The sequence below is a fragment of the Xyrauchen texanus genome, chromosome 11 (genome assembly GCF_025860055.1).
Source record: "Xyrauchen texanus isolate HMW12.3.18 chromosome 11, RBS_HiC_50CHRs, whole genome shotgun sequence".
Taxonomy (NCBI): Eukaryota; Metazoa; Chordata; class Actinopteri; order Cypriniformes; family Catostomidae; genus Xyrauchen; species Xyrauchen texanus.
In genome coordinates this window covers 275,001-287,484 of record NC_068286.1, presented here as the reverse complement: position 1 = coordinate 287,484, position 12,484 = coordinate 275,001, and the positions used below count along the sequence as shown (strand labels likewise).

Genomic DNA, 12,484 nt, shown 5'->3' with positions numbered 1-12,484 from the left:
ATCTAGAATGTATTTTGCAAATTATTTGGATAATCTATGAGATCTCAGCCAAAATAATCGCATTTGTAAACTGGTCAATCATTCATTCTGTTTAGCGAATGGTGTGGTATTTTCGAATGTTTAAAATATGCAATAAACAGGCCAACATTGCTGGTACTCATATTCATTTTATTTATATATTTTTTCAATATTGCATCACTTAAACGTAAGAACATTAAATTGTACTGCACCTGACACTTCTCTAGAGAGGAATGGATGAATGAAGTTGGTGTAAATGAAGGGCCTCAATGCCATATTAACCAGATCTACTTGTTGGCTGAGAGCTTTGACACTATTAATAGAATTAAAAATAATTTTTGTAAAGACGAGCCATAATTTCAACATTTTGATCTGAATTGACAATACACACAATTTTCAAAACATACATTGCCTGGTAGCTGACACACGAAAAGTTTTTCTTGCTCATGTTTGATATGAACTCTGTGGTAATAAACGGGAGGATTGGGACGAGTCTGACGCACAGCCATGACTGGACAAACTCCACATTGTTTGCATTCTCCACCGTCAACGTGTGCAAAGCTCCAAAACTATCAGCAATGTCCTCAGCTGATGAAGCTCCCTAAAAAAGACATATTGTTAATCCATTTGAATTCTAACTAACTTACTGATTAAAGAGAAATGTGATGAAACATCCAGGCCAAAGAAAGAACGAAGCATAGCACTCGCATGTAGCTCACAGTGATCACTGATACTGAAACTGGCAAATAATGATACAAATTAGAGGTTTAACTCTTTAAGAGAGGTTAAAAGTCAGTTTTCTAGGAATACATTTTTTTTATTTCTAAAAGTATTCAAAATGTATGAAAAGTCAAATAAGAATAAGCAAAGCAGGGAGATGTTTGGCAAAAAGAGCAGATGTTTTCCAGAAGAGGACGACAATTCTGTGAGAATGAGGATTTCTTACAAGCTGAACAATGACATTTAGTGTTGATGTAATGATCTTTCCAAGCTCTTTTTGGAGCATGTGAAGTTTCTCTGGAGGGAAACTAGCATTGTTGGTTGAAATGCATTGTAGTTGGTGTGTGGTGTTATTCACTGCATTTAGAATCTAGATATGAAAGCACAAAATACACATTTCAGGACAGTAATATATAAGGAGTTTAATGTTTCACTTTTCCCTTCAGCTAATGCAGTTTTTTTGGAATGCATAAACAATATTGTGATGGATGCTTTACACCATGAACGTTACCCTATTTTAACACATTCCAGAATTTCATAGGAAAGGTTATAAGAAAGGTGATAACCAAAACCAATTTCACAAACAGAAGCATTTTCATTTACAGTAACAAAATGTCTTTCTACAGGTCTTGTCTTGTGTTTTACATGCATTAATGTGTTGAACAGAAATATATGGCACTGAGCTGAGCTTTATTGATCTGAGCCCTGTCCTTCCTCCTTATATTGATGCAGATCATAAAAACTTTATTTACAATATACTGTATATTTATATGTCTATATTGCAAACAAATGTCAAGGATTTACATGATATCCGCATTTAATACTCTAATATACTTTTGCGAAATAGAGTTTTATTTTGAACACAAATACTACCAGTCAAACACTGACAGAACATTTGAGATTTGACAGATCATGATCATCTTGAGATGCTTTAGAAACAGTATAGGGGTTACGGTCAGATGGGTGACATACAGTATGTATAGTGTTAAATGGTTCACAGATATGCTATAGGGCAGTTCGTTTGAAACAACAAATGAAAATGTATTGGCAGCTTCATTCTAGCGTGAGGCTGAATTTTCAAACTAAAGTGTAAAACGCTGTCCAGGAGACACTGCAATTGTAACTCTTTACATTTGCAGGCAAACATATCAGTTCAGTGGGCATGTTACAGCAATGCACATTTCGTTTGATTGTTTTTTAAGTTCATTGAGTCAGATAGATGGAGAGAAACACTCACCAATGAGCTGAAATTGTTCAGATTATTCAGGTTGCAGGTGTCCAGAGCTGAATTGCTGTTTGTTCTGTAATAGAAGGAACTTCATGAGTGTGTATGAAATCTAACCCAAATATGACTATTTCTTGTTGTTAATGAACAAACACTCACTCTGTAGTCGGACTGCATGATCCTGTTTCTGAGGAGGTTCATAGATAGTAATATATTAGTCACATCTAACAACAGCACAACCTGACTCTAGCTTACAACATTTCAGAAACGTGTGAGAATTCAAAGAAATGCTTGTGACACTAGGCCCAATGTTACTTCACATAAGCACAAGAGGGCGATGTTGACATTTATGAGAATGGGTTCTCCTTGGCAAAATGCACACATGTACACAAATCTGGTACATTCGGAAACATTCATTCAAGACATCAGTGTTAGGAACAATTGAATAGTCTCACCATTTTCATTTGTTGCATTGCACTGAAAAAACCATAGCAATACTATGTTAGTATTTTGACTAAATACAGTATTTCATTGAATCAACTTGAGAAAAGAATCAATGTATTTTTTAAAGGATTTATGAATTCAGAATGCACTAATGATTTTATTGAAGATGAACACAATGAAGCAAAGTATGACCATTTGTGCCTACCTGTGCATTACCCAACGACGCAGTTGTGGCTGTGGAGAGAAATATATACAGACAAAATATTAGTTTTAGAATACTATCAATCAGACAAACAGATCTCAATTCTTAATAAATGTAGATCTGAAAGGAATATTCCGGGTTCAGTAAGTTAATCTCCGTCGACAGTATTTGTGGCAACACTTTTGATGCAACAAAAATTCGTTTTGTCTCGTTCCTCCTTTTCTTTAATAAAGCACAAATGTGTGTTCCAGTGAGACACTAACAATAGAAGTCAATGGGGGCAATTTTTGGAGGTTTAAAGATTATAATTTTATAAAAACACTTACATAATTTCTTCTGTTCATTTTTGTATTATTTGAGCGGTAAAATAATTTTAATCGATGTTTTAACAGTTGTTTTCGGGTTTCTGGAGTTACGTTGTCATGGAAGCAAAGTTGTAAAATTGTCTCTATCTTCACACAGATGTGGTCAGTAAGTGATTTAATGACAGTAAAATCATGTTAACACACATATTGTTTATGTCTTGTGTCTATACTTTTGAAACAGTATTTTAATTTGTACAGATTAAACCCCATTGACTTGCATTGGAAGTGTCTCACTGGAACACACATTTGTGCTTTATTCTTTATTTTTAATTTTTTTAATGAAAAAGAGGGATGAGTTAAAATGTATTTTTGTTGTGTCCAAATTTTGCCACAAATGCTGTCAATTGAGCTTAACTTGGATATGCTTCTTAGTATCCTGAAGTGTGTGTGCGTGTCAGCCCTTGGGGGCCTCACTTTCTCCGAGCCAATTTGAATGTGTTGAACAAATAAAGCCTTGTGTTGCTCTGCCGTCCTCAGAAAGCATGCATACACTGTGCCCCGTTGGCAAACATTAGAACTGATATTTCATCAGTTTTCGGTGTGTCCTGCCGTCTGTTTAGAATCAGAGCTAGCGTTGTCTAATTCGTGAATGAATCACTCTTTGTGTTGGTTCTTTTTAACGAATTGATCAAACAGGTTTCCAAACGATCTGAATGGGTTTGCAATTCGTCTGAATCATTTAGACAGCTCACTGCCACAATCAATCGTTTGGAGCATTATTTGCTATCAGTAAAACAGTAACGTGATTCTTTAGATCATAGAGAACAAGCAGAGCGCTGGATAAAGTGGATATTTACCTGAAATCCACTGAAACAAACCTGGAAATGCATCCTACAGTTTACAAGTAATGGAGAAGGTCTTCATAAAGACACAAAATGACACAAACCCATGTCCAAAACTAACAGTATACACAGGCATGTACCAAAAATGACCATGGCATTCTCATGTTTAGGTTTTGGACATGTACCTTGGTGTACATTGTAAAAAGCATCCGATGGCACACATACATCCTCCAGACGTTTATTTGATGTGTGGGTTTGCCTGTTTTTAGGTTGCTTGCTCATCTGCAATACATCTATCTATAAGACATTCCCTCTCGGATGTCATTTAGATGTTCAACAGATGTATTTGAGACCTTTATGATTGAGAATGATGTGCAGCAGATATTTGCTATGCATTCCAGATGAAAAGATCTAAAACTCTGACACATAGAGAACGTTTGCTGTCTGGGGTGCTACATGATTCATAAGTATGATAATCAAGTCAATCTTTGTGTTTGGAGCACATCTAGAAAAAACAGAAGTTGACCCAAAGTGCTTTACAGATCAGTCAAATAAATATACAATGACAGAATTATATACATACAAAAAAGTAATAATAATAATAATAATGAGGATCCCTCAAACAAAGTTGATGAGAAGACCTGAGTGTTCTGGTGGGGGGTTAAGGGACAAGAAGATCACTGATGTATTTGGGCGTTAGACCACATAGTTACTTGTAACATAAAGCAAAATTTTAAAATCGACCCTGAATTTTACGGGAAGCCAGAGACGCTAATACAGGGGTAATGCGATCCCTCTTTCTTGACCCTGTCAAAAGTCTAGCTGCTGCATTTTGAACCAGCTGTAGGCGGGATAATGAAGTTTGGGGCAGACCAATGTACAATGAGTACAATCTAACCTTGATGAAATTAGTGAGTGGACCACAATTTCCAGGTCTTTACTGGAAAGAAAATGTTTGACTTTAGCGATAGATCTCAGGTGGAAAGCTACCCTTGACAACGGCACTAATTTGATTATTGAAAAGTAATGATGAATCTAAAATCACTCCAAGACTTCTCACATGATCTTGTACATTCGACCACTAAAGAGGACATGGAGGGACCCAATATCAGAACTTCAGTTTTGCTTTCGTTTAATTGTAAAAAATTGTTTGCCAGACAGTGTTTAATATCTTTGAAGCAATTTAGGATGTTATCAAAGGAAGACTTCTTGTTTAAGCTCACTGGTACGTAAAATTGGGAATGGACAGCATAACAGTGACAGGATGTGCTGCACTTCTGGAACATTGAGCTTAGAGGAAGCATATACATGGAAAATAATAAGGGTCCTTATATTGACCCTTGAGGGACGCCACATGATGAATGAGCCGATGTAGAAGAGAAATTCCCTACATTTACAGCACTGTCCTATCTTTTAGATAGGAGGCAAACCACTGAATGGCGATACCCTGGATACCAACACTACACTCGAGACAATTGAGAAGAATGTTATGTTCGATGGCGTCGAACGTGGCACTGAGATCTAAGAAGACTAAGACAACATGTTAGCCTGAATCCATGGAGAGTAAAATCTCATTGGTGACCTTGAGCAATGCAGATTCAGTGCTGTACAAGGGTCTGAAGCCAGACTGAAATGTGTCTGAAATGTCAAAAATATTTAGATAGAGTGAAGCTGTGAATAAACAACTTCCAAGATCTTAGAAATAACAGGCAATTTAGAGATTGGTCTGTAATTATTGTGTATTGCCGGACTTTTTAACAAAGGATGTAGAATTGCATGCTTAAAACTGCAAGGATCACTGTTACTGTCACACTGGAAATAATAGTTAAACATCTTTAAGACTGCGCTGAGTTTGAATATCCAGTGTGTAACTGGAACGCTAACTGCTAACTGTGCTGACGAAACTGGTTTAAAGTGAGTCAGGGGGATGGGGAAGGGATTAGTTGTTCACCAAATTGTGAAGGTACAATAGCACATTTAATATGCTCCATTTTGTGAGTAAAAAAGTCAAATAATTAGTCACAGGTCTCTTGAGTAGCATACAAAATAGCATCTCTCATAGAGTTTAAGAGCGAATGGATAGTATTAAACAATACTTTTGGTCGATTTGACTTAGTGGGGGAGAGAAATTCATTTACCAGCAGTTTCGATGGACAGCATACATGAATATTAAAATCCCCAAGAATCAGGAGTCGATCACCGCCTGACACCAGTCAAGAGAGAAAGCCCGAAAATTGTTCAATAAAAGTCCCGATTAAATAATCAATCAGTACTATGGTATTTATCCCAATATCCATGGAAGTATGCTGAATATGGTACTGCCACAGCAGGCTACTTTATGGAAGGGTAAAAACTTGGACTAGTGCTGTGCCATGTGAATAAATCTTTCAGAGATGTTCTCTCACAGGTGTATTTATGATAAAGTAGGAGGTCTAATCGGGAAAATGAGCAGAATGAAATGCTTTGGTGCTGTTTTTGGAAGCAAAATAATAAATACAATCTCATGCCACCGGGACACCCCTAGAACACAAGGACACACTATTTGAGTTCATTTAGGTAATCTGTTTACAATAAGATTGTATACATTAACATTTGCACACGTTTAACACGCTAAAGTAAAATAGGTATCAGGCATTTGTTCATCTTGGTTAATGTTCATTTATAAACCTCATTTAGTTCTCTTTTAGATCATAATGATGTCACATCACTAATGGCACCTTTTAATGGGTTATTACGATTAATAGGATTTAAAAATGCTGTCAACGTTGTTTATTGTTAGTTCATGTAAAGTATGGTGTTAAACTTTGTGTTAACTAATGTTAACATGCTACTTTATAGCAAAGTGTTCTTAATACACTGAATAAACAGCTGTGAGACCGTGCTTCAGTGGAAAGACTGCCAACGTCATGAGCTTTACTTTTCTGCCCTCTTTTTGTTCTCTTTCTCTTGCTCAGGGTGTCTTCACTGCTGCAAAAGGAGTAGTATTTGGAGTAAATATCACTCCATGTCGGTATCATTCTTTATCACTATACAGGGAGGGCCTGTTGAACTTCTTTTTCTCTGAACTCATTTCTACTGGCCATTTCTGATTCAGAGGGCAAATGCACCCTACATGAAGCTATAGTCAGAGCGCAACTTCTACGCATGTCTTATTGCCACTAAATCACGCACTCTTATTTGAAATGAGTTCATTTTATGGTTAATTGTTGTTTTTTGTTGCACTGAATTCAAGAGAGAGTGAACTACATCTTTCAACTGAACTGTGCACGGCTTGCTTTATGTCCATTCATTAAATAAATATATGTCCCCTGGCGGTGGGGTTAGGGTTGGGTAATTCATAAGACAAAATGCTAATGTAGCCTGTTCGGAAGAGTGGAATAGTAATTTTATTTTATTTCTTTGTAATGAACTTCCCAAAACTATTTTGCCATGAGTTATAGACATTTGGTTTCATTATGTATTAAATAACTCTGTCAATTAAGGTGTTTTGTTCAAGTGGGATGCTTTTTGGTGTTGCACGCTATGCCTTGGGGAGTGCGTGAGTTACGTCAGCTTCAGACCGCGAATAGACGCTGGTGAGGCAAGACGCACATTTTCCCCTTCTCTTCTTCCAGTCACTATTGTGTTTAACGTGGGAAGAAGTTAGCGCTATGGATGTTATCTGATCAAGTGTCCCATATGTTTCCAGGGTCAATAAATGGAGGTGTTTGAAGCTATCCTGCTGTCTCCGGTCTGAAATTTCTTATGTATAGAATTGGATCTGCTACACTAAGTCAATATGATCCTGTTCAAAAGTTTACATCCCCTTGGCTTCTAATATGGTGTGTTGTTCCCTTGACGATCAGTGACTGTTGGTGTCTTCTGTAAGAGTTGTTCATGAGACTTTGCTTTGATGTGTGAAGCTGGAAACTGCATGTTCTTTGGTTTCCACTCATCTTTTGCACATTACAGTTCTCCCAGTGACTATATGATGAGGACAAAAGCTGCAAACATTCATTGATGCTCAAGAAAGCAGCACTATATTGATCACAAAAGGGATGTATGTTTTAGAACAGGATAATATGTACAAATTGTTATTTTTTGTTGGATTATACAATAAATAAACTACTGTAATGTTGCTTATGAAGGGCAGTTCTAAATAAAAAAGCATATGATCTTATATTTGTATAAATTCTGCATTTCTATATATTTCTGAACTACGCCCAGTGACCTTTATTAGGAACACCTGCACACTTACTTATTCATGTGATTATCTAATCAGCCAATCGTGTGGCAGCAGTGCAAAACATAAAACCATGCAGATACGGGTCAGGAGCTTCAGATAATGTTCACATCAACCATCAGAATGGGGAAAAATGTGATCTCAGTGATTAGCACTGAGGCCAACCGAGAATGGTTCTTGCTAACAGAAAGTCTACAGTAACTCAGATAACCGCTCTGTACAATGGTGCTGAGCAGAATATCATCTCTGAATGCTCAACATGTCGAACCTTGAGGCGAATGGGCTACAACAGCAGAAGACCGTGTTGAGTTCCACTTTTGTCAGCCAAAAACAGAAGCTGAAGCTGAAGCTGCAGAGGGCACAGGCTCACCAAAACTGGCCATTTGAAAATGGGAAAAACATCTCCTGTTCTCATGAATCTCAATTTCTGCCAAGGTACTCAGATGGTAGATCCACTGCACCCTCAGCTTTCTGTTCTTGGCTGACAGAATAACTCGGTCAACCACTACATACATTAGGATGCAATAACATTTGGATGGTGCTCATTTAGATGGCTAAATAAGTGTGTGTGTGTGTGTGTGTGTGTGTGTGTGTGTGTGTGTGTGTGTGTGTGTGTGTGTGTGTGTGTGTGTGTGAGTGAGTGTGAGTGAGCGTCTGTGTGTGTGTGTGTGTGTGTGTGTGTGTGTGTGTGTGTGTGTGTGTGTGTGTGTGTGTGTGAGAGTGTGTGTGTGTATTTATCACTTTGTGGGGACCAAATGTCCCCATAAGGATAGTAAACCCGAAATGTTTGACCTTGTGGGGACATTTTGTCGGTCCCCATGAGGAAAACAACTTATAAATCATACTAAATGATGTTTTTTGAAAATGTAAAAATGCAGAAAGTTTTCTGTGAGGGTTAGGTTTAGGGGTAGGGTTAGGTTTAGGGGATAGAATATAAAGTTTGTACAGTATAAAAACCATTATGTCTATGGAAAGTCCCCATAAAACATGGAAACACAACGTGTGTGTGTGTGTGTGTAAGACAGAGAGAGAGAGACAGTGAGAGAGAGACTTGTGTATGTTTGTGCATATGTAACTCACAGATCCCAAAACTAGTTGTTGGTCCAGTAGATGTTATAAACACTGTTTCTGTTGGATTTGAAGGTGATGTGATATTCCTTGGTATTGAGGATGTTGTCAAGAAAGATGTTGTGGGGGCTTGAAGTGTTGTTAGAAAAGTGGTTGGTGCTTTTGTGCGTTTTATGGTGATAGAAGTTGTTGATGTTTCAGGTGATATGGGTATAGTACTTGATGCTACAGTTACACTGGTGATTGCATTTGTTGTTTCTACAGGTGCGTTATCAACAGGAGTTGTTGGCAGAACATTTGTTGTAATAGTTGTTCTTACTGCTGTTGGTTTAGGGATAGTAGTTGTTTGCATTGTAGTGATCGTTAGCTCTGTTGGTGTTATAGGATCTGTTGTTCTTAGTTCTACTGCCAAGGTTGTGGGGACAGTAGTTGCAGTAACTATTTTATTTGGAGAGAACAATGCAGGTGTTGTAGGGACTACAGTTGTTGATTTGACAGATTTTGTAGTTGTTGATGTACTTGTTGCTACAGCAGGTGGTGTGGACCCAGCAGTTGTTTGTGTTTCAAGTTTTGTACTAGTAGCTATGTTTGCAGAAGGTGATCTTCCATCAGTAGTTGTTTCTTGTAGTCCACTGGCAGTAATTGTTGAGCATTGGGGTGTTGTAGGCACAAAGGTGGACACTGCTTCAGTAGATATTTTTCTAGCTAAAGTTGTTGGAAGGAATAATGTTCATCCACCCATAGTTGCTGGTGCCATAGTTGTAGTATAGACACTAGCTTTATTTTCAGTAGTTTTTGTATCTGCAGTAGATGTTGGTATTATAAATGTAGTATAGACACTAGCTAATATTTTAGTAGGTTTTGTACCACCAGTAGTTATTGGTGCAGTAGGTATTGTAGAGGCAGTTGCCATTGCTTCTCCAAAGGTTCTAGAAGTTGCAGGTTTTGTACCATCGTTGGATCTTGGTGCAGTATGTGTTATAGATACAACAGTATTTGTATTTGCTATAGGCAAAGTAGTTGATGTATGTGCAGCTTTTATAGAGGCAATAGTTTTAATTTCTGCAAGTGTTGGAGATAGAACAGCTGTTAGAGTCATAGTAGTAGTGGAGAATGTAAACTTTGGTTCTGCAGATGTTGTTTTGATAGTGGTTTTGGGTTCTGCAGATGTTGTATGGCCAGTGGTTGCAGGAGCTATTGCAAATGAAACTGTTGATGGTATAGATGTTAGCATTGCAGTCTTTTTGTGTACCTCAGTATTTTCTTCAGCTGTAGGTGCTATTGTTGTTTTGAGTAGCTTCTTTGCTGCAGATGAAGCAGTGTGTTTGACAATATTGTTGGAATTGCTGCTGTTGCTCTGACGGCTGTAGTTGTGGATTTTGCTGTTCCTGTGTTAGTTTGACACTCTGTTGTTGTTTGTAATACTGTGGTGTGTTTTGCATCGATAGTTGTTTTTAGATTTGCATTCGTTGTTGATGCTGTGGTTCTTGTTAACCGTGTTGTCACGGGTACAGTCGTTTCTCCTTCAATTGTTGGTGATACTGTTGTTTGGACCACCATGCTTGTGTGGTCCAGAATTGTCATGGAAGCCTCTTTTCTTGTACCGGTAGGTAAACTAGGGGATGTAGGAGTCTCTGTTGTTATACTAAAAGCATCTGTTGTTTCAGTTGTGGGAGTAATAGTTAAATGTGGATCTGTTGTTGTCTGTGAAACAGTAGTCAGTGATCCAGGTGAAGCTGTTTGAATGATTGCTGTGGGGAAAGTTTAAAGGACATGAGCATAATGGCATTTGCGTTGAATCTGTCGTTGAAACTTTCCATGTGACTCTTCTTTTTCTTCTTCTTTTTTTTTTTTTTTTTTTTTTGGTACAAACTCAAAAAGAAATGATTGATTACCAACCTGATAGATCATGTTAGAATAATACATGAAAATGACATGCACAAATAAATAGTGTTCAAATGTTTTTGTATTTTGTTAAGAAATGAGATGTACATGCCAAGTAATATGACAGCTTAATAAATCTGTGCATGTGCATATTCAAATGAACTCTTTTTAGTTCATTTGTAACAGAACAGAAAGAAAGGAAAAGTCTGTGAAATCAGGAGACTATGTGCAGTACATGTTTTGATTCATCTATCTGAAGGGATGAGATCCCTGAAGAACAGCTCCATGTAGACCTCACTGTGCAGACGTTCTCTTTAGCTAAAGTTTGATTGACAGGCAGGCATGTAGTATGCTCACTGAACAGCTGTGTAACCGTGATGCAGGGTCTAGTCCAAGGACATGAACACATTAATAATATTATCTGGCGGGGTCTGGGTATCTCAGTGAGGATTGACGCTGACTATCACACCTGGAGTCGTGAGTTTGAATGAGTGACTCCAGCCAGGTCTCCTTAGCAACCAAATTGTCCCGGTTGCTAGGGAGGGTAGAGTCACATGGGGTAACCAAATTGGTCCGGTTGCTAGGGAGGGTAGAGTCACATGGGGTAACCTCCTCGTGGTGGTGATTAGTGGTTCTCTCAATGGGGCGTGTGGTGAGTTGTGTGTGGATCGTGGAGAGTAGCATGAGTCTCCACATGCTGTGAGTCTCCGCGGTGTCATGCACAACAAGTCACGTGATCAGATGCGCCGATTGACGGTCTCAGAAGCGGAGGCAACTCCACCTCGTCCTCCACCACCCGGATTGAGGCGAGTAACCGCACCACCACGAGGACCTACTAAGTAGCGGGAATTAAGTGTTCCAAATTGTGAGAAAAGTGGATCAAATATAATAATAATTATTATTATAATATTACCTGGGATGCTTTCTTAAATTATTGACCATTGTGTTTTATCTTGTGTGATCTTGCGTCCACGTATGGACGTTGTACGTTGGCTTTGCTATACACAACGCATGATTTAAATGAATTTGAACTGACTGAATACTGTTCACAACACTTTACACAGTCATTTAAGGGTTAAACTTCTGCCACAGCGCACCATGTGACAAAACAGCATGATGTCAATTTCCGAGAAGCACTCCAGATCCAACAAAATTGCCTTTTGTAATAAACCTCTTTACATTTTTCTTTTATTATTGAATGCTGTTTGGTTGTAAAGCGTCTCTAGTTTAATTTGATATGCCACTTTAAAAATCCATTCATTTTTCATGCCTAACCCTAACCCTGTGCTGATAAACACGATGGGACCTTATTCCCTCAAAAGAAAAACATGTCAGTTATTTTGAATAACTTTCAACATCTGTGGGTCATTTTGCTTCATTTAAATATAAGTGTACTTATGTTTTATTTTGTCATCACTGTACAATATGATTCATTAAGATTAATAAATACATTCCTATATTTACTGTGCATTACTCATTGAGAATAAATGTGTTCATGCAAAAACTGATAAATGTGTCTTTCAGAGGCTTTATATGGAGTTATGATGAAAATAA

General features: G+C 37.8%; 2 protein-coding genes across 2 annotated transcripts in view; one reads left to right on the top strand and one right to left on the bottom strand.

Annotated features, from left to right (window-relative positions):
* The window catches only part of LOC127652205 (zinc finger protein 501-like), a 277,426-nt gene that overhangs the window by 158,543 nt on the left and 106,399 nt on the right, over window positions 1–12,484 (top strand). The window lies entirely within an intron of this gene.
* LOC127651975 (uncharacterized) overlaps window positions 1–12,484 on the bottom strand; it is a 50,480-nt gene that overhangs the window by 24,316 nt on the left and 13,680 nt on the right. The window contains exons 3-6 of the mRNA XM_052138043.1: window positions 1,976–2,039; window positions 965–1,108; window positions 426–619; window positions 226–331 (exon numbers count right to left, since the gene is read on the bottom strand). Of these exons, the coding sequence (XP_051994003.1) occupies window positions 226–331; window positions 426–619; window positions 965–1,108; window positions 1,976–2,039 (508 nt within the window). The remainder of the gene's footprint in view (window positions 1–225; window positions 332–425; window positions 620–964; window positions 1,109–1,975; window positions 2,040–12,484) is intronic.